This window comes from Lithobates pipiens, unplaced genomic scaffold (genome assembly GCF_037356315.1).
Source record: "Lithobates pipiens isolate NorthernLeopardFrog02 unplaced genomic scaffold, aLitPip1_a1.2 Scaffold_19, whole genome shotgun sequence".
Taxonomy (NCBI): Eukaryota; Metazoa; Chordata; class Amphibia; order Anura; family Ranidae; genus Lithobates; species Lithobates pipiens.
Window position 1 is genome coordinate 179,859,210 of NW_027507764.1, and position 25,873 is coordinate 179,885,082.

Consider the following 25,873-nt stretch of genomic DNA (forward strand, 5'->3'; position numbering starts at 1 on the left):
ATCGGCCTTTTTTTTTAACAGCACAATCGGCCGATGCCGATTAATTAAAAAACGCCAAATATCGGCCGATATATCGGCTGGCCAGTATATTGGTCGACCGCCATTATGTATGCGTTTTTCTCTCTTTACATCTTTTTTACTCCCCTCCTATGGGTGATCCAGTCCTAAATGCTGAATTTTGTCCTAGTTGTCCTTGCTGCTTATTTATTATCTGGTCTTCTCTGCACTTCATCAGAAAATTACCATCTTTTTATTTTTGTTTTTTAATAAAGTTCAGCTGTTCCTCCTGTAGAAAAAAAAAAAGGTTCCCTCTCTGGACATATACTAGCCCCTTCCTTTTTGAGATCCTGATATAATCCCTACTGTGTCCACTTTCTCTTTACTGTATACCTTCATAACAAATGCCCCTTTTGTTCTCTGTCTTTCAAATCCTGATGTGTTTAATAACTTGCTCCATTGACAGCTCCTGCCCCACCATCCACTGCCGTCTACTGTCCCCCAGCAGCTTTAGCTACCACTTGCCCACCCTTATTCTCTCCCTGCACCACCCTTGATTCTCCCCATTTCCCTTTTCACTCTTAGCCACCATCTTCCACACCCTATTTGCTTAAAGTTATTGTAAACCCACACCTTGTAAAATAACCCATTCAGTTTAAAATGGAAATGAAAGACAAGACTTTCGTTTAGAGATATAGAAGAACATAAATACCTCCCCCCCCCCCACACCCCCCTTCTATAAGTGATCACATTCCCTCTGTTCCCAGCTGCATAAGCACTAAGGGAAGGGGAAACAGCAGCAGACTGAATGGCTGTGCAGGGGGGGGGGGGGGGGGGGGGGTGTCAGGACAAGTATGATCATTGAAGGAGAGCAGGCTAAGTTTCCAGCACAGATTGAGAACTGACCACCGTGTGTTCTCCTGCTTAGTGTGGTCAGTTTTTAATAGAAGAGCAGAGGGATTGGTAGGAACACCAGGGATTTCCCACAAAGAAAGAAATACAAAGATCACAGGATACTTTTTCATACAAGTACATGGCACAGCAGGCACATATCAGGAATATGAAATGCTGGGTTTACATATCAAGTCCCTCTGCCCATCACTACTAATTTTTGCCATGCTGTCAACTTCCATCCTCTACCGCCATCAGTTCCTATTCTAACCCACTATCCCAATCCCTTTTAACACCATGTAAATGATCAATAAATGTTTTCCTATTCAATCTTTTTTGTGGAATGCAAACGCAAACAAACAAGGTTTTTACTATAGGAGATTAAAGAAATCTGTGCCCACTCTATTCACGAATGTGCATATGTCCTTTGCTAAACATTTGAAGGGACTGCCTTTTTCTTAATGTATGTTTATTCAACTTCTATTTCAGCATTTATTTGCAACAGAACAAAGAGATGAAATCATTAAAAGTGCCATAGAACATGCTGGAAACTACATAGGAATTTCCTTGAGGATAAGAAAAGAACCATTAGAATTTGAACAATTTTTGAGTCTTCGAATGGGCAAATATAGCAATGATGAATCTATCACCTCATTAGCAGAGTTTATTGTTCAAAAAATCACCCAGAGGCATACGGTAAGAGTCACCCAATGTATGTCCAGTTTATAAAAAAGGAAAAACATTTTTTGTTTACATATACTTTTTTCTATTTTTATTGATTTCTTTTTTTTTACAATGTGTTTTAATGCAGAGCTCACTAAATCCCAGGTACTAGGTCGCCTGGGGAGTAGAAATTGCATCCTGGTTCCTGGGCTGTTGTCAGCCATCTGCATCTGCCTCCCAATTGCTCAAGAATGGGCAATCCGGAATCCGGTTCTAGGAGGGCGTTTTTGTTGACGTTTTTCTAGAACCCTGCCCCCCAGGGCAGGCATCATGCGCTCTGTGATCACTGTGTCCTTCTACAGCTGATTACAGATAGAGGTAAATAGACAATCACAGCTGATCACATGCAATCAAATGGCAGCTATTGGCATTTCCTTTCCTTGGCAGTTTTAGTGTGAGGAAAGGAAAGCCGATAACCAGCTATGCAGCCTCATCAGTGCCCATCATTGCAGCCTCATCACCGCACATCAGTGAAGATGAAAAATTACTTTATTTGCAAAATTTTATTTATACAGAATTAAGAATACAGTGTTTTTTTATTTTGTTCGTTTTTTTTTTTCAAAATTTTCAGTCCTTTTTTTTATTTTTTTTGTTTAGCAAAAAATAAAAAAACCCAGTGGTGATCAGATACCACCAAAAGAAAGCTCTATTTGTGTGAAAAAAATTCTGAGAATGTCATATGGGTACACGCAATTGTCGTTTTTTTGACAATTTTGATAGAGCTGATAGGGAAGTAGTTAAAAGAAAAAATGGCTCCTAACTTTTTTTAGTTGGCTCCTAGATTCAAAGCAAATTAGTCAAGCCCTCTTTCATATCCTTCTATCTATGGGTCATAACAGTCTTCCAAAGTGCTATTATGGTGGAGCTCCAAACAAGTACGCCTGCACTGACATGTTTTGAGAAATACAATAAACTCTTTATATACAGTGGGATAAAATGCTTAAACTTCAGCCCATCCCGACTTCAGAGACACTTCTCTGGCTGAAGGACAAGGATTTTTACACAGAAGAGGGCCAGGCTATTGTGCAAGTCTAAGACGAAACCTGATCTACTGGCACACTGTAGTTCTGCATACAGTATGCCAAGCAATGATGTACCAATGTGGAGTATATCCAAAAATGTTTTAAATACTCACCGCTTTATAGCGTCACAGACTAATGTGATAAAATCAAAGGCTTTCTTTAATACGTTTCCTTGTTTTAGTATCTAAATATAACCTTTTATTAGGTTATTATACATTTGCACATTTGGGTTCAGTTGTCAGCAGGCCTTACATCTACACCAGTAGCAGTGTATGAAGAATGAGAAGAAACTGAAAACTATACCTTTTTATATCTTAAGTACCATATATTATAAACAATTTTTTTCAGTAATGTAAAGGTGCCCTGAGCCTGAAGCATAGGGAGGTTTTAAAAAGGATTGCATTGTATGGTTTGCTTTTCACGTGGACTGCGCCATATGTGTATTCATATGGTGATTGGTTGTGCAATTATTTTAGTAGACATTTACTGAATAACAATTTAGTGGTAGATCCAGGCTCTGATTTATTTCAGTGGTATGGTTTACTGACTGACTGTCTGTAAATATGGAAATCATGAAAATGGTTTTCTTTGGGGTGCAAAGTTGTACTGTCCTAAACTGACTTCCAGTTCAGTAACAGACAATGATAAAATAATGAACACACACTTTTGGTCAGCTGGCAGTATTTGAATGATGGAAAAAGAAGCAGAATGGTAACTATCAACTGTTACTATGCTGTGCAGTTTGATCTTTTTCAGTTTGGGATAAAAGCAGTGGACTGCACTCCTAAAAAACTGTTTTGCTATGAAATTGTAATACTTCCTAACCTGGACCAGGAAGCTATGAGGGCTGAGTGAACCTGAGTATAGCTTGTGGGCCAACAGCTTGGATGCCTTTTACTTTCCCTGCCCCTGTCAGAACAAAATAGCACAGCAGGGAGATCGCTGTACTAACATTGCATAGTTGGTACAGCGAGCTTCTCAGTTGTTTTTTTTGTTCCGCCCACTGGGTTGAGTGAAAACAAACTTGTGTACCAGGTATTGACTCGATCATTCCAACATTGGGTTAGTAGGGTGGTGAAGGGGAGGAGCCTCAATTAGGTCTCTGTTGCTTTGTCCCAGGTTGCGGTAGGGATATCACTGGGAAAGGATATAAGAGAAAATCTCCCCCACAGGGTCAAAAATTTTGAGCAGAGGCTTTATCAATACTTATGATAAATTGGCTGTAGTTTGGCATTTAGGTTATCTTTAAATACTGCCCATATGTCTGACCCCCAGAAATTGTGTGTTTGGAAAGTGTTCTTTGTGTTTCACTTTTTCCACATTTTATGTTGCAGCCTTATTCCAAAATGGATTAAATTCATTATTTTCCTCAAAATTCTCCAAACAGTACCTCATAATGACAACATGAAAGACGTTTGTTTGAAATCTTTGCAAACTTAATGCTACAAGCTTGGCATACCTATTTTGGGCAGTTTCTCCCATTCTTCTTTGCGGAACCTCTCAAGCTCCGTCAGGTTGGATGTGGAGTTTTGCTATAGCCATTTTCATATATCTACAGAGATGCTCAATTGGGTTAAAATCTGACCTGTGGCTAAGCCACTCCTTTGTTATCTTGGCTGTGTGCTTAGGTGTGTCCTGTTGGAAGATGAACCTTCACCCCAGCCCACAGCCCTCTGGAACAGATTTTCAATAAGGATGTCGCTGTACATTACTCTATTCATCGTTCCCTCGATTCTGACTAGTCTCCCAGTTCCTGCCGCTGAAAGACCTCCCCACAGCATGATGCTGCCATCACCATGCTTCACTGTAGGGATGGTATTGGCCAGGTAATGAGCGGTGCCTGGTTTCTTCCAGACTTGACACTTGCCATTCAGGCCAAAGCATTCAATCTTTGTTTTTTTAGATCAGAGAATTTTGTCTTTGGTGCCTGAGTCCTTCAAGTGCCTTTTGGCAAACTCCGGGCATGCTGTCATGTTCCTTTTACTAAGGAGCGGCTTCCGTCTGGTCACTCTACCATACAGGCCTGATTGGTGGAGTTCCGCAGAGATGCTTGTTCTTCTGGAAGGTTCTCCTCTTTCCACAGGGAAAAGCTGGAGCTCTGTCAGAGTGACCATCCGGTTCTTGGTCACCTACCTGACTAATGCCGCGTAAACACGGTCGGATTATTCGTCAGAAAATGTTCAATGGGAGCTGTTTGTCGGAAATTCCATCGGACATTTTCCATCGGAATTTCCGACGCACAAAATTTGAGATCTGGATCTCAAAGTTTCCGACAATAAAATCCGTTATTGGAAATTCTGATCGTATGTACACAAATCCGACGCGCAAAGTTCTATGTATGCTCGGAATCAAGCAGAAGAGCCTCACTGGCTATTGAACTTCAATTTTCTCGGCTCGTCGTACGTCACCACGTTCTTGACATTCAGACTTTCCAACAACATTGTGTGACCGTGTCTATGCAAGCCAAGTTTGAGCCAACATCCGTCGGAAAAAATCTCATGGATTTTGTTGTCGGTATGTCCGATCACGCATATGTGGCATAAGGCCCTTCTCCCCCGATCACTCAGTTTAGCCGGGCGGAAGAGTCCTGGTGGTTCCAAACTATTTATGGATGATGGAGGCCACTGTGCTCATTGGGACCTTCATTGCTGCAGAAATTTTCTGTGCCCTTTCCCAGATCTGTGCCTCGATACAATCTTGTCTCAGGAGTCTCCAAACAATTCCTTGGACTTCATGGCTTGGTTTGTGCTGAAATGCGTTGTTAACTGTGGGACCTTGTATAGACAGGTGTATGCCTTTCCAAATTGTGTCCAATGCACTGAATTTACCACAGGTGGACTCCAAGTTGTAGAAAAAAAAAATAGCAGGTTGGCTCAAAATCTGTTTACTGCAGCAGATCACGTAGCGATTGAAATTGGTTGCCAGAGATTCAGCCTATTCTTATCACTCGCTGATTGGTTGCGAGAGATTACAGCAGATCACTACTGTTCATTGGTTGCTACAGGTTACTGCACACCATTACTGCTCACTGATTGGGTTGCTAGAGGTTAGTGCACACCCTTACCGCCCACTGATTGGGCTGCTAGAGGTTGGTGCACACCATTACCCCTGACTGATTGGGTTGCTAAAGGTTACTGCACACCATCACCGCTCACTGATTGGGTTGCTAGAATTTACTGCACATCATCACTACTCAGTGGAAACAGGGTGCCACTGAGCTCAAATTTGAGTGTCATGGCAAAGTCTGTGAATACTGTGTACATGTGATTTTTATTTAGTTTTTATTTTTAATACATTTTCACAGATTACAAACAAACTTATTTCATGTTGTCATTATGAGGTATTTGTAGAATTTTGAAGAAAATAATGAATTTAATCCATTTTGGATTAAGGCTGCAATGTAACAAAATGTGGAAAAAGTGAAGCGCTGTGAATATTTTCCGGATGCACTGTATAGCATTTTCTAAAATTTCATTAAGGTGATGTTACACATTTGATCGTTTTTAAATCTGTGTTCTTTTTTAGGAGCCTGTAAAAAGATTATTAGCACTTACTGAAACTTGTCTAGTAGAGCGAGACCCGGCAACCTACAATATTGTAACACTGAAACCACTAGGAGAGGTGAGTGCCAACTGGGATTGCTGTTCTGGTCATCTGCATATTAACAAGTGAAGGAGATCCGTTTTTGTTTCCTCAAGCAAAAGATAAATGTTTGGTCTTCTGCCATAATCTCCAGCTCACAGCTTTGGGAAATGCTTGATCTAAATGCACACAATGCAATATCTGTTCTTTTTATCATATGCATGGGGTGGAATCCTGCTGTGAGTTCATATTTAAAAACTAGGGGGCTACAGTGTTGAACATCAGAATCTTGGATGATGTGAAACAACTGAACAGATAATTCTTTTGGAATAACCTCTCCACATACTGTGCCTGAAGTAAATGCTTCTGTAACAGTAACAATATTTTTTCCAAATCGTTTACATGTAAAAAGTCATTATCTTATATTTTACAGGTCATTTACTGCTGTGTACTTGGCACTAGAATTCCTTTTAGGAAGATATTTAAAGTATTGGTTCACCGTTAGCAGAAAACTGCATATGTAGGTTATAGGGTCTCCGTAGATTAAAGGGGCGTTCCAGCCAAGAATTTTTTTTTTTTTTTTAAAGTCAGCAGCTACAAGCACTGTAGCTGCGGACTTTTAATAAGGACACTCGCCTGTCCAGTGATCCTGCGATGTTGGCCGCCCCGAGGCTGATCCGTCCATCAGATCGGCTGCTGGTCTCCTCCATCTTAACAAAGGGAAACAGGTAGTGGAGCCTTGTGGCTTCTCTGCCCATTTTCTACCATGCGTGCCCGAGTCACGCGGCACTTGGTGAATGGCCCTGTTGTTTTCTGGGACACACACATGTCCCAGAAGGCAACAGGGCCACTCACCGAAGAGGAGGAAGTGCAGCGGAATAGAAGACTGCCTAGAAACAGCGGTTTCAGGTAAGTTAAAAAAAAATATATTTTTTAAATATATTAATGCATTTTTTTTTTTTTTTTTTTTTTTGGGTGGCCCTCCACTTTAAAGTGTTTGTTACCCAAGCATTTCATATTCCAGTTATGCGGCTGCTGTACCATGTACTTGTATGATGAAGTCTTGTGTTCTTTCTATTGCTTCATTTATGTGAAATTCCCAGTGTTCCTGTCAGCCCCTCTGCTTTCCTATTAGAAACTCACTGCACTAAGCAGGAGAGAACACACCATGCTCAGTTCTCTAGCAATGCTGGGAACTAAGCCTGCTCCCTTCCAATGATTAGACTTGTGCTAAAACATACACACCTTCACAGTCATTCACTGGAAAGTTCAGTGTGCTGTTGCTTCTCCTCCCCCAGCTCTTTTGCAGCTGGGAATAGAGATTATTTGATCACTTATAAAAAAAAAAAAGGGAAACAAGGGATTTATAATGGTGTTTTTTTATTTTTTTTATTTATACACAAATGTTTTGCCTTTCGTTTCAGTTTTAGACTGGGTTGTTTTACATGATCTTTTAAAATCACTTTAAAACAAACTGTGCAGCTTTGTCTAAAACTGAATAATGCCTTTGCTACAGGTGCAGACCATTTACATACAACCCATCCTGCCTGGTTGCTAGGATGTTGCTAAGACGCACCCCAATTTGTTCACCTGCACTACCACAGGAGTAAGCTCTCTCTCTGATTCCAACCCAACTCCCCCTCCCCCCCCCCCCCCCCCCCCCCAAACACACACACACACACACACACACACACACACACACACACACACACACACACACACACATCTCTCCGCTGATGCCTGTAGCTTTGAGTTCAACATTTTTAGAGACCACTCCTTGAATGGTGGGGGGTGTTGGCAACATTTTATCAACAAGGTGCGACAGGATAATGCCACCTCTGGGAGTTTTTTTTTTTTGTCACAGGGGGTAGATAAATGGCTTGTGTTTATAAGCACATGCATAATTCCATTAAACTATGGTCAATGTTGCTCAGTTTGTACAGATTCCCCTCACCTGCTAGGCAGCTTTTGGTAAAGGTGACCTATGTCTTTTATGTCAATGGCATTTATTTCATTAAAATGTGAGAGTATTTCTTTGCAACTGTCTCAACCCAGAGGTATAGAACTTCCATAGTATTATTGCATTGGGCTCTGGAGAGAGGTCTTAAGCTGGCCATATACTATATTCAATTTGATTGTTCAATGTTTGTACAATCACTTTACAAAATCGATGTATTGTGTTGACAAACCTAACCAATCTATTCAGCCAGGCACTACATAGCTAAAGAAGATGGTACAATCAGATTGTATAATGTATTACTAGCTTTACCATTGAAGTCTTGATCAGATCTAAAGAACATGCTTCGGGATATAACACTTAACCACTTTCTGCCCAAGGCCGTCATTAGACATCCTGGATTTTGAGTAGTGCTATCTGAATGATGGGTGCAACTGCAGGCATTATCCAGATAGCATTCTTTTCAGTCGGCGATTCCCTGCACTGTAAAAATAATCATAAAAATAATCATTGCAGCTTTTAAAATTGTGTGCCACATCTTTTGTCAGACTGTGGACCTCACACGTCTGGACTGATATGTAGATTATGATCTCCATTGCATGTTCACTGCCAGAGACAAGCCTTACTTTTACATCATTAATGGTCATTTGTCATTAAAGATTACACTTAGAGTCACTTTTCTGTCTTCTTCATGTTTACCTTAGAGCTGACCAGATGGTCCTCGGGCACCTCTATGACTTTCGGAGGCCGGGCACGACATTATAACATCACGTCCGACCTTGGCAGATGTAAACACTGACGTTTTTCTTTTTACCTGAAAGGGCTGAGATCGCTTATTTATTTTGTTTTGATCTTAGGCTTTCCAGCCTAGAGGAGAGCTGTAGACTCCAGATCTCTCTGTAAAGAGGACCTGTCATGCCCTATTTTTATTACAAGGAATGTTTACATTCCTTGTAATAGGATTAAAAATGATTTAAAAAAAAATGTTAAAAGAAAAGTGTAAAAAAATAAAAATAAAATAAAAAAATAACCGTTTGCCGACCGCCTCACGCCGATATATGTCGGCAGAAGGGCTTGTACAGGCAAACTAACGTACCTGTATGTTGCCCTTTAACCGCTTCACGCCCGCCCTATAGCCGAAATACGGCTGCAGAGCGGACGCTAACTGCTGGGAGGCCGTTCCTGAACGGCCTCCTGTTTACTTCTGCAATGCGCGCTCCCGCGAGCGCGCATTGGGAAAGTTCTGTGCTGCCCGTGTCCCTCGGACACGGGCAGTCACCGATCGCTGTAAACGGCCAATCACAGCGGCGGTTTACAGCGCGATCGGCGTGTCCAATGTGAGATGATCTCATATGTAAACATATGAGATCATCTCTCAGCGACGCTCTCCCTCCTCACACAGACAGCGCGTGAGAAGGGAGAGATCAACGGCTGCAGCAGCCGTAAGTAAAAAAAAAAAAAAAAAAAAAGTGCCATCCTCCGCCAGTGCCATCCTTCCCAGTGCCACCTGTTCCCAGTGCCACCTGTTAGTGCTATCTGTACCCAGTGCCACCTGTTAGTGACATCTGTCATCAGTGCCACGTGTTAGTGCCACCTGTCAGTGTCACGTGCCATCTGTTAGTGTCACGTGTCATCAATGCCACTTATCAGTGTCATCGGTGCCACGTATTAGTGCCATCTGTCATCGGTGCCACGTATTAGTGCCATCTGTCATCGGTGCCACGTATTAGTGCCACGTGTCATCGGTGCCACGTATTAGTGCCACGTGTCATCAGTGCCACGTGTCATTGTCCTGGTGCTCCAGGGCCTTCAAAAGTGTAATAGGTAGTCAACAAGTTAGATGTGTAATTTATGCTCCTAGAACATGTGACGTGCTCCCTGCATGTTGGGCCTCTCTATGTGGCCAGGCTGTGAAAAAGTCCCACACATGTGGTATTGTAATACTCAGGAGGAGTAGCAGAATTTTTTTGGGGGTGTCATTTGTGGTATACACATGCCACGTGAGAGAAATAACCTATTACAATGACAATTTTGTGGAAAAAATAAATAAATAAACTTAATTTTGCAAAGAATTGTGGGAAAAAATTACAACATCAAAAAGCCCACCATGCCTCTTACTAAATACCTTGGAATGTCTACTTTCCAAAAAGCGGTCATTTGGGGGGTATTTGTACTTTCCTGACTTGTTCGGGTCGCAAGAAGTGAGATAGTCCACCAGTACATCAGATGTGATCAATTTTGTATGATTCGCACCACAGCTTGTAGACTCTCTAACTTTCTCAAAGACCAAATAATATCCACTAATTTGGGTTATTTTTACCAAAGATATGTAGCAGTATAAATTGTGGCCAAAATGTATGACGAAAAATTAATAATTTGCATAATGTTGTCACAGAAACAAAGAAATATGCGTTTTTTTCAAAATTTTCGGTCTTTTTTCATTTATAGCGCAAAAAATAAAAACCCCAGAGGTGATCAAATACCACCAAAAGAAAGCTCTATTTGTGGGAAAAAAGGCAAAAAATTCATTTGGGTACAGTGTTGCATGACTGAGTAATTGTCATTCAAAGTGTGAGAGCACCGAAAGCTGAAAATTGGTCTGGGCAGGAAGGGTGTTTAAGTGCCCAGTAAGCAAGTGGTTAAGAGGTGGCCTGTGGGCGGGCGTGTGCCCGCGGCAAGCTCCTTGAGTCGGGTCGCGTGTCCTGTGGACTAATGTAAACAAGCATCTCCCCGTTCTGCCTAGTGACAGTGTCACTGATCTCTGCTCCCTGTGATCGGAAGCAGAGATCAGTGACATGTCACATATAGCCACGACCCTCCCCAGTTAGAATCACTCCCCAGGACATACTCGACACAGGAATCTGTGCATTTGTATAGCACTGATTGCTGTATAAATGACAATGGTCCCAAAAATGTGTCAAATGTCCGATGTGTGAGCCATGATGTCGCAGTCGCGATAAAAATTGCTGATCGCCGCCATTACTAGTAAAAAAAAAAAAACAGATTAATAAAAATGCTATAAAACTATTCCCTATTTTGTAAACGCTATAACTTTTGCACAAACCAATTAATAAACGCTTATTGCGATTTTTATTTTTTTTACCAAAAATATGTAGCAGAATATGTATCGGCCTAAACTGAGGAAAAAAACTATTCTTTTATATATTTTTGGGGGATATTTATTATAGCAAAATGGAAAAAAATGTTTTTTTTTTTTTTCAAAATTGTCACATTTTTTTTTTTTTTCTTGTTTATAGCACAAAAAATAAAAACCACGGGGGTGATCAAATATCGCCAAAAGAAAGCTCTATTTGTGGGGGGGGGGGGGGAGACGTCAATTTTATTTGGGAGCCACGTCGCACAACTGCGCAATTGTCAGTTAAGGAGTCGCAGTGCCGAATCGCAAAAAGTGCTTGATTTTTTGGCCAGCAAAATGGTCCGGGGCTTAAGTGATTAAACGCCCCCGTCCCCACGTGCTCACAACACAAATTCATATGTATGTCACGCCCACATATGTAAACTGCATTCAACCCGCACATGTGAGGTATCCTTGCAAACAACGTTCTGATGTGACGAATGTGAAATTCATTCGAAAAATTGCTGCCCAAATACCGTGTGACATAAAAAGTTGCAATGACTGCCATTTTATTCCCTAGGGTCTCTGCTAAAAATAAACATATATAATGTTTTGGGGTTCTGAGGAATTTTCTAGCAAATGATAATTTTTACATGTAAGAGAGGAATTCCAGAATTGGCTTGGGCTGGAAGTGCCTAAACTGATTGTAAACCCTTGAACAACCCATTCAGTTTAAAATAGCAATGGAAGACAAAACATTTGTACATGGATATTCAGTTTTTAATAAATGATCGATTTACCTCTGTTCTCAGCTGCATAAGAACTGGGGGAAGAGAAACGGCAGACACTGAGCTTCCCAGTGGGGCAGGTTAGGACAAGTCTAATCGTTGGAGAAGAGCACACGGACTTCTTAGCACAGCTGGAGTAGCAGCTTTGGCATTGCAATTCAGCTAGGGGGTTGGTGATGGCAAATGGCATTATTTAGTTCATAATACATTATTTTTAGAATAAGTGACTAAAAAAAGGTTTTTTTTTTTTTTTTAAATATTGGAGTAATGGGTAGAGAATGTCCAGCCAAGAAAGTAAATGATCTGTTTAGAAACAATCTACCCAAAGTTATGTTGGGGATGTTTTGGTGGGACGTCCATTCTTCAGGGAAAAGCCGAGCCACATAGCCGGACCTTGGCCCTGGCTGGGTGGGTGTCTCTCTGGGCCATCCCAATACAGATCGATTTATCCAACATAGTTGTATCTCTATGGCTAATTCTTTAAGATATGACATTAATTTTCCTTTATGCAAATTATACCAGGTTTATTAATTGTTATGATTATATTCTTCACATATATTTACTGATACGGTAACTGTACTATTGTTATTCCAAATTAATAACTGAGAAGTTCCTTTATTCAAGTTTGATAGCCCTATACAATGTTAAAACTTGTATTATTAACTTGTATTGTATCATTCTCAATAAATTATTTTAAAAAGAAGAGAACGCCCAGCCAGAATTTAACTGCCCCCTGTGTTCATTGGCGAGTTTCACGTTCCTTCTCACCTGGAAACTGTTACTGTCTGGACAAAAAAAGCAAGAGGAAACATTTTGCAGTTGGACAGAGACAAAAAGGAAAATACTTTCCAGTTTTAGCTGTTGAAGATGGGATGTCCCCTGACTTTGAATTTATTTTCTGTGGCGTTCTGTGTGTCCCCAGCACAGGAATTATGGTAAAACCTCCCCAGAGGAGACACAAATGGCTATTAGTTCCACTTTAAGCAGACCATTAGGATGACTACTGCTTATAGTAAAATTTAACATAATTTCTCATATTTGCACTGCTGTCCTGTACAACATCCAACAGTTTTTGTTCATCATCTAAGCCTTTGCCAGCCTGCTGTATACTTGTTTTCAGGCACTCCTGCAATAGTGAGGTCTAGCTTGGCTTCGAATGAGGCTTGGAAAATGATATCTCTCCTCAAGGATCAATTGCATTTTCAAGAATGCTTTCCTATACTGTTCTTCAGATATAAAATTGCACAGATAATATTCTTGTTACAAAGACCTGTTTCTTTTCAATTTCTTTTTCTTAGATTTTTGCACTTGTTTATGATCCTCAAAATCCTCAACTCTTTACCATTGAATTTATTAAAGGACAAATTCGTAAATATTCTTCAACTGAAAGGTAATTCCAGATTTACTTGGTATGTTGGTACACAGTCAGATATATATGATGGAGGTGATTTGTGGCGTTCTTTGTTTTTATTTTGGATTTAATTTGTAATTTTAAGTGAAGCCTAAAGCTGGATGTAGTGGTTTTTTTTTGGACAAGCCTGCTGGCTTAACGAAAAATGGTAACAGAATCCTCCATTCACATTAATGCTGTGAATGCAGGAACCCCATATAAACCCTAACCCTCCTAAATGGGACATTGTATTCTATAAAGTTTCCAACATGTCTCATGTCCCTTTGACAGAAGTCGATCGATCAACTTCAATCGAATAGGGACAGCCACACACCAATCAGAATTGGCTGGATCCTGCTTAACCGGCTGAACTTCGATCAAATGTATGAACAGCTGTAGGCAGATTTATTCAGGCGTTTAGATTTCCATTTTCAGCGGTAAATATAGATTTTTGTCAGTTTTATTAAAAATTTTATATTTTCTCCCAGAGATTCCTTATTGGCAAGTCTTTTAGATGGAGTCAGAGCTTCTGGAAATAGGGATGTGTGTGTCAAAATGACCCCGACTCCAAGGGGGCAACGATGGGGTCTTATGAGTGTTCCTGTGGATGAGGAAGTAGAAAGTCTTCATTTGAGGTTCCTTACAGCTCCTCCAAGTAAGTTATAATACACATTTAATTATAGTGTATACTTAATGTGGATTTTGTAGATGTTCTCTTGAGTGTATCACAGTTAATAAATTAGGCTAAAGGATTGCTAAACAGTATGTGGAAGAAGATGAGAGAGCACCACAGGTTTGTATTGGGTCTAGAGAAATTCTATCTTGACAACAGGTCACAGATTATAGCCAAGGCTCCTCCTTTATCAGGACATAGTGTTTTAAACATCTAACTTGAAAAAATAACAAAGCATATCTTTCTATAATGTGTACTAGCTTCAATTCAAAGCACAGAGTGACCTTTTTCTCTGCTGTCACAGTATGGTGGGAATGGACACCCTCTACACAGAATAATAGAGAAACGTGCACAGCTGATGCTGTTGGTCACCTGCCTTGTGCTGGTGGGGGGTGAAGTAGTCACTGAGGATGCTGTGGAGTTAGCATAGGCTATTAAGCTATTAAGCCTATACTAACTCCACAGTATCCCCAGTGACGACTCCACCCCCCTCCAGCACACAGCAGGTGACTGACAGCCTCAGATGTGCATGTTTCCTTAGGCTTCTGTGTAGAGGGTATGTCCATACCCACCACTCACCTCTCAGATTAAAGTGAAGCTCTGTGCTCTAGCTCTGCAGTGTGTGACATCAGATCCCCACCCCCTACTGCTGAGAAATAGTAATTAATCTGTGTGCTTTGAATGTACTTTTCTATTTGTTTAGTAAATGTGTGTTCCATTACTACTAGCAATTGTTGGGCTATTCTTTAAAGTGGAGTTCCACCCAATAGTGTAACTTCCGCTTTAAGCAATCGCCGCTCCCCTACAAGCCTTAAGGCATGTCATTTTTTTTTGGGGGGGGGGGGCGTGGGGGTGGGGGAGAGAGTGGGTACCTAGTACTTCCTGTCCCACTTCCTCCTTCCGTTTCCTAGGCGACTCCTTTTCCCCCTCTCTCTCTGCAATCTTCTGGAACACATTACTGGTCCCAGAAGATTGCATGGCCACTAAGAGTGCGCGCCCAATTGTGAAGCCACAAGCTGCCATGGCCAGGTGCACACTTGGAATGATGGCGCTGCGGAGAGGAGGAGGAGGAGTAGAACTGATGATGTCTGTTTATTAAAAGTCAGAAGCTACACTTTCTGTAACTTCTGACTTTTAATAAACTTGCAAACAAGTGGAACTATGCTTTAATGAATAAGCAGATGTTTTCATGTATCCTTTTTTTATCGGCCTATGTTTTAGACAATAAAAATGTTTTATTGCATTTTTGTTACAGATGGCGTGTTCGCAGATGCTGTCTTTAGATTCAACTCTAATATTTCTTACAGTGGAGTTCTTCATGCTGTAACGCAAGATGTAAGTATATACTCAGCGTACATGGTATATAACATTCCTTAATTCTCTGCTTTTCAATTCTTTGTTTTTATATTTATTTATGTGCAACACTTAAAATGAGACATGGCAAACCAATCTCCGTCACATGGTGGAATTCAGTTGCATGACTGTATATGGAATGTATGAGTTCTGCTGACCTAAACTTTCCAAACTGGAAGAAGGAAATATAGTATTTTATATATATTTAACTGTTTAGTGACATTTATTTTAGTAGCATATTGCGTCTTGCACATTTTAATCCCATTGATAGATTTTTATTTTTTTTTGCGAGATGCTTGAAGGGTAATTATAGCTAATACTTTTAGTTTTTTTTTTATAAAGTGGTGAGGGGTTAGAACCTCTCTGGTATTTGTGCCTATTTTCTCACCGGGGAGATTCACTCTTCTATTTTTCCAGTCACCATTTTCACAGGACTAAAAATCCAAAGTTTTGTGTTGACCCCAGAACAAGAATAAAGGGTAAATCTTTCAACATCCGTTCCAGTGACAGATTTCTACAAGGGGAATTGAGTACTTTGTTGCGATTCCCTTTCACTTCCTGTCACATCTCCAGGAAGTAACAGGATTTTTTTTTTTAACCCTATCTGTAATTTAAAAGAAAAGTTATTGGTTTTAAATTCACTTTAACTGCAAAATTCTGAAAAGGCTAAGCTCTGAATTCTTTAAATAGGTGAAGTTCAAAAAAAAAAAAAAAGAGGAACAATAATGCAGCCTGAAAATAAATAAAATTTGGAATTGGGGTTTAAAAAACAGTTAAAAAATGTTGTGCTAAATTATACAACTATAGAGAACACTAGCACAACATATCCTCTGTACAATTACAGGGGCTCTCGTAATTCCAGAAAGAAAAAATTTGCTGCTTTAATTACCATGCAATATTGCTTTTTTAATGGTTTATGTAAGAGCCACACAGATTTTTGCACAGGTTATTACTCCCCTGAAACCACTTCTTAGAATACATTCTGCTGAGAATGCTTGAGATAAAGTTTCATAAAAAGACTTTTGAAATCCAAAATGCCTGTACAAAACACCCGAAAAACACGTGTAAAATAGCAACGCTTAGATGTGAACGGAGCCTAAAAGAAACTGGTTATGTTCTTTGTATAAATAATACGGTCCCATTTGGTTTAGTTTGAGAGACTGGGGAAGCATACATTGTTTTAAACAGTGCTATAAATTCTCTATGAATATTATATCCTCTTTTAAAGAAGGAAGATAAAAATACCCCCATTACAAAGCTGCAATTTAGACTTTGCAAGAGCCATGCTGTTGCTTAAAGGAGAAGTGTGGGAAGAGAAAAAAAAAACATACATACGTAGTTACATAGTCTGGTTGAAAAAGGACACAAGTCCATCCAGTTTAACGAATAGAAGGGGAAAAAAAAATTACACAGTCCTAAATGCACAATCCTATACTCAGTTGAACCAGAAGAAAGCAAAAAAAAACAAACAAAGCATAATCCAATTTGCTCCAGCGCAGAAAGAAAATTATTTTCTGATTCCCCCAAGAGTCAGATACTCCCTGCATAAACGTTACCTATAAATATTAGTATCCAGTTATATTATGTGTATCTAGGAAAGAATCCTTTTTTAAAACCATCTACAGAGCTATAAATTATGTATTTATACGTGTTGATCATATCCCCCCTTAATCTCCTCTTCTCAAGAGAGAAAAAATTCAGTTCTCTAATCTATCCTCATAGCTGAGCTCCTCCATGCCTCTTATCACTTTGGTTGCCCTTCCCTGCACTTTCTCCAGTTCCCTAATATCCTTTTTGTGAACTGGTGTGGACAGCCATACACAGTTGCCTCAATGGCTGCAGCATCAGTTTAATGTTTCAGATGTCTCCCATTGGCTATAAGTCTGAGAACTGAACGATCACATGGCCACTGATTGTGTCGTTTTCGGGTTCGCTCTGAGCACAGAGCAGTGACTGGCAGTTGCTCTGTGCTCTGCCCCTCCGGCACTCTGTGGAGCACCAGTTTTGAAGAGGGGGGGGGGGGGGGGATGCAGGAGTGGCTGGCTCAGGGTCACAGCAGCACGCTGGGAGGCTGACCTAGCTTCCATTATTGTCTGGAATACATATAGAGACTGGCTCTGTGATGTCAGCTGACAGCAGACTTTAGCCTGCTCTGGGCTGATTCTGGGTCACAGGAATACTAAAGTAAGTGCATTCCTGTGACCCGCTTGAGAATTTACTACCAAATAAGCTTTGCCCATAAACAAAGGAAAAAGAAACCACACATCATGTTAAGCACAGTGAAGTACTTTACAAATGTGCATTGCACTCTGCCTGCTGTTAGTATTTGACAAGAAGCTGAGCACTATTAAAATTAATGAAGTAGAAAAGGTTGCAGTCTTTCAATTAAAAACAATTCTCTATAGAATTGAGCAAAATTACTTCATGGGACTTCAAAGGATCTACACCACAGCTTGCATTTTAGGAATTGGATGTAAATTACAGGCTACAATGTAGAGTAACATTTCTGTGTCCAGTGGAGTGCAAATAAATATCCCCCTTAGTGATTAAAGTGGATTCTCTGATGCTTTAAGAATTATTTTAGAGCCTCTTTCCATGCTGCATTTAGTTTGCAGGGGTCTTAAACTGGTGGCCCTCCAGCTGTTGCAAAACTTTAAGTCCCATCATGCCTCTGCCTTTGGGAGTCATGCTTGTAACTGTCAGCCTTGCAATGCCTCATGGGACTTGTAGTTTCACAACAGCTGGAGGGCTGCCAGTTGGAGACCCCTGGTTTAAAGGCTAATCCACATGTATCTGCAGATAAAAATATGTGCATACATTTTGCAGATGAACCTGCAAAGCATTGCAACTGCAATGAGTGAATTGCGAGTGCAATGCCAGACTTTTGCAGACACTTCCTCCAGCCTTGTATGGAGTTACAGACTGTCAGTTAGAGCTGATGGAAGTGTGGTCACTACCTTGTGTTTAGTTGAGTCCATTTGCCGCATGAGCTTAATGGTCAAGACAGTCCTTAAAGGACAAGTTCACCTTTGGGAACATGTTACATATTCCATCCGTTTTTAGGGTGGAATATGTAACATATTCCCACTCTTCCAACCGCTACCCACTATGCTGCCTCTATTGACCGCAAGCGGGGGATTGTCTCCCCCCATTAGCTGTCACTATTCTAAAAAAGACGTGGCCACGCGGTGCCCGCCCGGCTGTATCATTCATTCACAGAGTTTTGTGAATGGCAAACTGTAGTACTGACAGCCTTTGCGGCTATCAAAATGTAGTTTCAGTCAACTACCATGATCCTTTTGAGCACTCTGGTAGTTCATTCCCTCTTCCTATCAGTTTGTATCTGCCTGCCTGTATGAGGTATGAGTAGCTAGAGACACTGACAAGTCTGCGGGAGTCCAGCATGGTACCCGCGATCTGCTGGTCGCTGGTCTAATGCTTTAAAGACTATTTAAAAAAATAAAATAATAATAATAATGCAAACAATGTGCAGTACTGAACTTCTTTCAGAATCCGCACAACTTATTCAAAGGTTGCTAAAAAGAAGTTTGAGGCCAAGCCCCCCCCCCCAAAAAAAAAAAATCAGTGGTTTGATTGATGGCGGGTGCAATGTAAGGCTCCTGCAAACATCTCTCTGCCCTTACATCTTTATGGGCTTTCAGTTGCAAAACCAGAGGAAGTAGCAATGGACTGCAAGTGTGCTGATTACTCTGTGAATTAATGATATGGCTGTGCACAGCTTATGTAAAAATGACATTGACTGCTGGGTAGATCAGCCCCTTCACACTGTCGCAAGAAAGGGGGAGGGGAGACGCGTATGCGTGCATGCAATCTGCACCGTTACATGTAATACCCGAAATAAGGGTGTATCATGGTGCAAACTGTGAACTTAGTATGACTCTTCCCCGTACACCTGTTTTAGTGATGCATACTAAATCCTATCTTTTAGTGTCCTCATTTTGGGAATCTGTAGAACAAAACAAAACATTTTGTTTGTAACTTAATTACAACAAGTAGCAGTTTAACTAAAGCTATTACAGAAAACACTGTCACTTTCTAAGTGTAAAGTGGGAATCTGCTTTTAGATTCTGTTCAAGTAAGCACAATATCAGACTTCAGCTACTGTTACATTTTTCATGCAGATCAGACTAGATGTACAGACTCAGAGTTTTTTGGATAATGAAATGCATACGAAATACACTGTGTGTACAATGAGTAAATGGCGAGTACCTTTCATGTAAAAGTCATTGACAGATTTGGATGTCTTTAACATTAGCGCCATGGGAGTGCTAGTCGAGGGACCAACCTCAATAGTAATGTGTGCCAAAAAAGTCTAAAATCTATGGATGGCTAAATGCATGATGTTTGGAAGCTATGTAACTGATTTAAGATTGCAGCATAGGAGCAATGAAGGAAATGGCTAAAAAGAAAACCTTTCCACACTACTTTTGGAAATGTAACATTGCTCTAACTCAGGAGCTGGTCCTAGAGCCAAGCTGTAGAGCGCAAGTAGACCTGTAATTTGTCTATGAAATATGATCATTGCAAAATAGTAAATTGTGTCATCCTATTGTAGCTTAGGTACTATTAACTATTGTTGCATTATTTTATCATTTTTTTTATTCCTGTGCCTATTAGATAGTCATAGACATTGCATAAAGGATGTGTTTGCTGAATCTCTACTTTAACAGGGTCTTTTCTCTGAGAACAAAGAGAAGTTGATAAATAATGCCATAACATCCTTACTCTCCCAAGAAGGAGACCAAGCAGCAACGAATGCAGAGCTGGAAAGCCAGTTCCAGGCAGTCAGGCGATTAGTAGCTTCAAAAGCTGGATTCCTGGCCTTTACTCAGCTACCAAAGTAAGTAGATAATCAGCTTGTCATGATAAAAATACGTCTTCTGCTGTTGTACTTACTGCCAGAAGCCTCACTTAATGGCGTAGGATGTGTTATTTAATATTTAATATGTTGGTCTTCAGAGCATTACTCAGCTAATCCTACAGAGTTTTCCCCTTAATGTACAAATCCTGACAGTGTGTGTTTGGGAGACAGTGTTTTCTGTGTCATGCCAGCTCACAGAAAAGCTTCACTGGCACTGCAGATATTGATGTTGTTGCTATAAATAATGGATCTATAGATGGGTCCTGAGTTTTCAAGGTTACGCTTTATGGTCACAAGTGTCTTATTTTTCCTGTGGATTAAAGGGTATGTTAAGGCATAACTTTTTGTTTTTTGTATATAGTTTTGCATAGAGTGAGGAAGGGTCGGTCCCTCTGTCAAGTTTTTGTTGTCTCTTTTGGAAAATAGTCCCCTTTATTTTGCTGCCAAATCAGCTGCCAAGGCCTGTGCTTGCAATCACACTGAAAAATATCACTAAAGGTCCAGTTTACTTCTAGTCTATTCACCTTGTTGTGACTCAAGCCCTGATGAAGGGGTTGCTCTTGGACCCATGAAACAATGAGCCGAGAGTTGGGCTTTACTTCTTCATATGCAATCCTTTACTATATTTAACTTTGCGTGGCTGGAAACATGTCATGATATAGGACTTCTAAATAAAATTATTTTAAATTATTTTACTTCTGATAAGGATTAGCAAATGTCTGCCCGTTCTTGAAATAAATCCCAAAACATAAATACAACTTTAAAGTAGTAATATTGAAGTAAGTATACAATGGCAAAATAGTATGTGAACCCCTTGAAATTAACAACTGATTTTCTGCAGTAATTGGCAAGTCAGAAAACAGTGGCATGGTGCTAATAACAGAAGGTTATTAGCTTCCAGCAGCAGCTAATAATATTGCTATCCTGGCAATTTGATGACTATTCATACCTTTTAAGCCAGCTATAGACTGTTTGAATCTCGGCCAGTTCAGCAGGAACCAGCTGAGATTCAAGCCATGTAAGGGCAGGCTGAATGTACCCAAGTCGATCGATTGATCAACTTGGGTACTACCAGCCTGCCGGATTTTACATGCGATTATTGCAAGTAGCTGTTATAGCTGCTAGATATAATCGCTGAGGGAGAACACTGGCTCAGAGGAAGGGTTTCCCCTGTCAACACTGTCTGTGTTGATGGGGGAATTGAACGAATTCCCCCCCCCCCCTCTATGACTGGCGTTAGCCATGTACAGTGGTGTGAAAAAGTGTTTGCCCCCTTCCTCATTTCCTGTTCCTTTGCATGTTTGTCACACTTAAGTGTTTCGGAACATCAAACCAATTTAAACAATAGTCAAGGACAACACAAGTAAACACAAAATGCAATTTGTAAATGAAGGTGTTTATTATTAAAGGTGAAAAAAAATCCAAACCATCATGGCCCTGTGTGAAAAAGTGATTGCCCCCCTTGTTAAAACATACTATAACTGTGGTTGTCCACACCTGAGTTAAATTTCTCTAGCCACACCCAGGCCTGATTATTGCCACACCTGTTCACAATCAAGGCATCACTTAAATAGGAGCTGCTTGACACAGTAAGGTCCACCAGAAGATCCTTAAAAGCTACACATCATGCCGAGACCCAAAGAAATTCAGGAACAATTGAGAAAGAAAGTAATTGAGATCTATCAGTCTGGAAAGGGTTATAAAGCCATTTCCAAAGCTTTGGGAATCCAGCGAACCACAGTGAGAGCCATTATCCACAAATGGCGAAGACATGGAACAGTGGTGAACCTTCCCAGGAGTGGCCGGCCGCCCAAAATTACCCCAAGAGCGCAGCGACGACTCATCCAAGAGGTCACAAAAGACCCCACAACAACGTCCAAGGAACTGCTGGCCTCACTTGCCTCAGTTAAGGTCAGCGTTCATGCCTCCACCATCAGGAAAAGACTGGGCAAAAATGGCCTGCATGGCAGAGTTCCAAGGAGAAAACCACTGCTGAGCAAAAAGAACATCAAAGCTCGTCTCAATTTCTCCACAACACATCTTGATGATCCCCAAGACTTTTGGGACAACATTCTGTGGACCGATGAGACAAAAGTGGAACTCTTTGGAAGGTGTGTGTCCAAGTATATCTGGCGTAGAAGGAACACTGCATTTCATAAAAAGAACATTATACCAACAGTAAAATATGGTGGTGTTAGTGTGATGGTATGGGGCTGTTTTGCTGCTTCAGGACCTGGAAGACTTGCCGTGATAAAAGGAACTATGAATTCTGCTGTCTACCAAGAGATCCTGAAGGAGAATGTCCGACCATCTGTTCGTGTACTCAAGCTGAAACGAACTTGGGTTCTGCAGCAGGACAATGATCCTAAACACACCAGCAAGTCCACCACCGAATGGCTGAAGAAAAACAAAATGAAGACTTTGGAGTGGCCTAGCCAAAGTCCTGACCTGAATCCTATTGAGATGTTGTGGTATGACCTTAAAAAGGCCGTTCATGCTCGAAAACCCTCTAATGTAACTGAATTAGGACAATTCTGCAAAGATGAGTGGGCCAAGATTCCTCCAGGACGCTGTAAAAGCCTCATTGCACGTTATCGCAAACGCTTGGTTGCAGTTGTTGCTGCTAAGGGTGGCCCAACCAGTTATTAGGTTTAGGGGGCAATCACTTTTTCACACAGGGCCATGATGGTTTGGATTTTTTTTCACCTTTAATAATAAACACCTTCATTTACAAATTGCATTTTGTGTTTACTTGTGTTGTCCTTGACTATTGTTTAAATTGGTTTGATGTTCCGAAACACTTAAGTGTGACAAACATGCAAAGGAACAGGAAATGAGGAAGGGGGCAAACACTTTTTCACACCACTGTATATTGAAGAATTAACATCTATGCAGACTTCCTGACACCAAAGATTGAATAATGTAACTAGAATGGGGTGATTCTACAGTTTTCACATTTTCCATCTATCCACTCCATTAGATTAACCACTTCAGTCCCGGAAGAATTTACCCCTTCCTGACCAGGCCATTTTTTGCACTACGGCACTGTTGCTTTAACTGACAATTGCGCAGTTGTGCAACGCTGTACCCAAATACAATGTTATGTCCTTTTTTTTTTTTTTTACCAGAAATAGAGCTTTCTCTTGGTGGTATTTGATCACCTCTGTGCGCTATAAACAAAAGTGCGACAATTTTGAAAAAAACACTATTACTTTTTGCTATAATAAATATCCCAAATTAAAAAAAATTTTTTTCCACAGTTTAGGCCGATATGGATTCTTCTACTCTTCTGTATAAACGTATATTGATTGGTTTGCCCAAACGTTATAGTCTCTACAAAATAGGGGATAGATTTATGGTATTTTTATTTTGTTTTTTACTAGTAATGGCAGCGATCAGCAATTTTTATCAGGATTGCGATATTGTGGCTGACAAATCAGACACTTTTGACACATTTTTGGGACCAGTGACATTTCTATAGCGATCAGTGCTATAAAAATGCACTGATTACTGTATAAATGTCATTGGCAGGGAAGGGGTTAACACTAGGGGGCGATCAAGGAGTTAACTGTTCTTCCTTAGGTGTATTCTTACTGCGGGGGGGGGGATGGGACTGACTAGGGGAGGAGCCAGATCGGGTGTTCCTACTTAGTAGGAACACCCAATCTGTCTCCTCCCCTGGCAGAACTGGGATTTGTGTGTTTACACACACAGATCCTGGTTCTCGCTCTGTCACAAGTGATCGTGGGTGCCCGGCGGTCATTGCAAGCCCAATCCCACCCCCAGCACTCGTATTGGCTTCAGGGACATGCTGCAGGCGTGCGCACCTCCACCTCCAGTGCCTGGTTGGGAACCAGTTAAGGTAGTAGTCATCAACCCTGTCCTCGGGCCAGGTTTTAGGTATTACCTTGGGGAGATGCAGACTAGAATACTGCAGTCACTGAGCAGAAAATTGTATCACCTGTGATGTATTTCAGTTATCTTGCAAACCTGGCCTGTTGGTGGGCCCTGAGGACAGGGTTGATGACCACTGAGTTAAGGTGTCTATGCTATAAATGCTATAAATGTATTTTCCTGACACTCATTGGAACTGAAGTCCTCAAGTACCCCCAACAGGTCATGTTTTCAGGCTTTCCATTATTTTGCACAGGTGATTTGTTCAGTTTAACTGCCTTAGTAATTACTACAACCATTGCATCTGAGGGAAATCCTGAAAACATGAACTGTTTTGGGTACTTAAGGACTGGAGTTCAGAAACATGACTTAGAGAAGCTAGAAAACATCTTCAATATTACAGAGCAAGAATGTGACTGACAACTACTAGCTATACCATGACCTGGATATAAATGAGAAACTTTACAGACAGCTATAACATTCATCTTCCAATTCCTAGGCAGTATGTACAGTTGTTTGATAGCATAATTTGTAAAGCAGTAGCTTTTCTGTGGTATACCAACACCACAAATGGCCTACTTGAAATACACCAAACAGCAGCTAGAGAAACCTAAAAAGTCCTGAAATAGATTCATTGAGTGATAGACTTAAAATGAACTCTCTAGTCACAACCATAAACAAAATGTTTGGAGTGATCAGTAAAGCTGAAGTATGAAGAAAAGCACACCAACCCTACCGTGAAGCACGGAGGTGGATTTCTGCTGTTTAGGGGGATGTGAGCTACAGCAGCACCGGAAATTTAGCCAAAATGAAAGGCAAAATGAATGCAGCATATTTTTAGAAGTGCTTTTGGACTTTCCAGCATATGAGAGTGAGCTGAAACTTATGGCCAAGTGCAACAGCAGAAAAAAAGTGACGTTTCTGACCATCGCACTCTTTTTACCTCAACGTCACTGAGCGATTTTGGAGGGTTGATAAACATGCAGTTCATGTTAGACAACCAAATAATTGAGGGGACCTGGAGGCTTTCTGACAAAAACTATGGGTGGCTTTACAATGTGAGTAATTAAGATGTATTATTCACAAAATGGTAATTTTATGGGAAAGGAGGCAGAATATAATAAGAAAAATTTTGAACCGGTTCATTTTGTTTTCTTAACTGCTATGATTTGTTAATTTATTGTGCTTCTCTGAGGTCCGTAATAGTTTACTTTGAATCAAAAATGCACAAAAAAGGAGTAAGTAAACCTATGGGCAAAACTATACATCTTGGGATCATTTGATGCATTTAAATCATTTTTGTAAGCAGGGAGATATGATTTTACACAGAAGCTGTCTTCGTCAATGTCCACCTAAAATAAAGTTACCAGTCTGAAGTGGGTTTTCTAGTTAGGATTTTAACTTATTTATGTTGTAAAATACGTGTTGAATATCTTTCCTTTTGGGATAGACTGCAACTGTGAAGTGATTTTCCTTTCTAGATGGTGGTTCTTCTTGATGAATAAGTTCAAAATGAGTATTCTTTGCTAAATATTCTCTGCAACTGAACCTTCCAGGTGCAAAGAAGGTGATTGATTTACCACCAGTGAATGTTTGGTGAAAGTTACATTTACTGCTTTATAAATATGCCCATTAGATTGTAATT

The 25,873-nt window shown here is 40.5% G+C and overlaps 1 protein-coding gene across 1 annotated transcript in view; it reads left to right on the forward strand.

The window, feature by feature from the left end:
* The window catches only part of DNAJC13 (DnaJ heat shock protein family (Hsp40) member C13), a 270,970-nt gene that overhangs the window by 104,344 nt on the left and 140,753 nt on the right, over window positions 1-25,873 (forward strand). Inside the window, exons 7-12 of the mRNA XM_077491519.1 lie at window positions 1,378-1,584; window positions 6,159-6,254; window positions 13,335-13,426; window positions 13,915-14,081; window positions 15,355-15,434; window positions 20,144-20,313. Of these exons, the coding sequence (XP_077347645.1) occupies window positions 1,378-1,584; window positions 6,159-6,254; window positions 13,335-13,426; window positions 13,915-14,081; window positions 15,355-15,434; window positions 20,144-20,313 (812 nt within the window). The remainder of the gene's footprint in view (window positions 1-1,377; window positions 1,585-6,158; window positions 6,255-13,334; window positions 13,427-13,914; window positions 14,082-15,354; window positions 15,435-20,143; window positions 20,314-25,873) is intronic.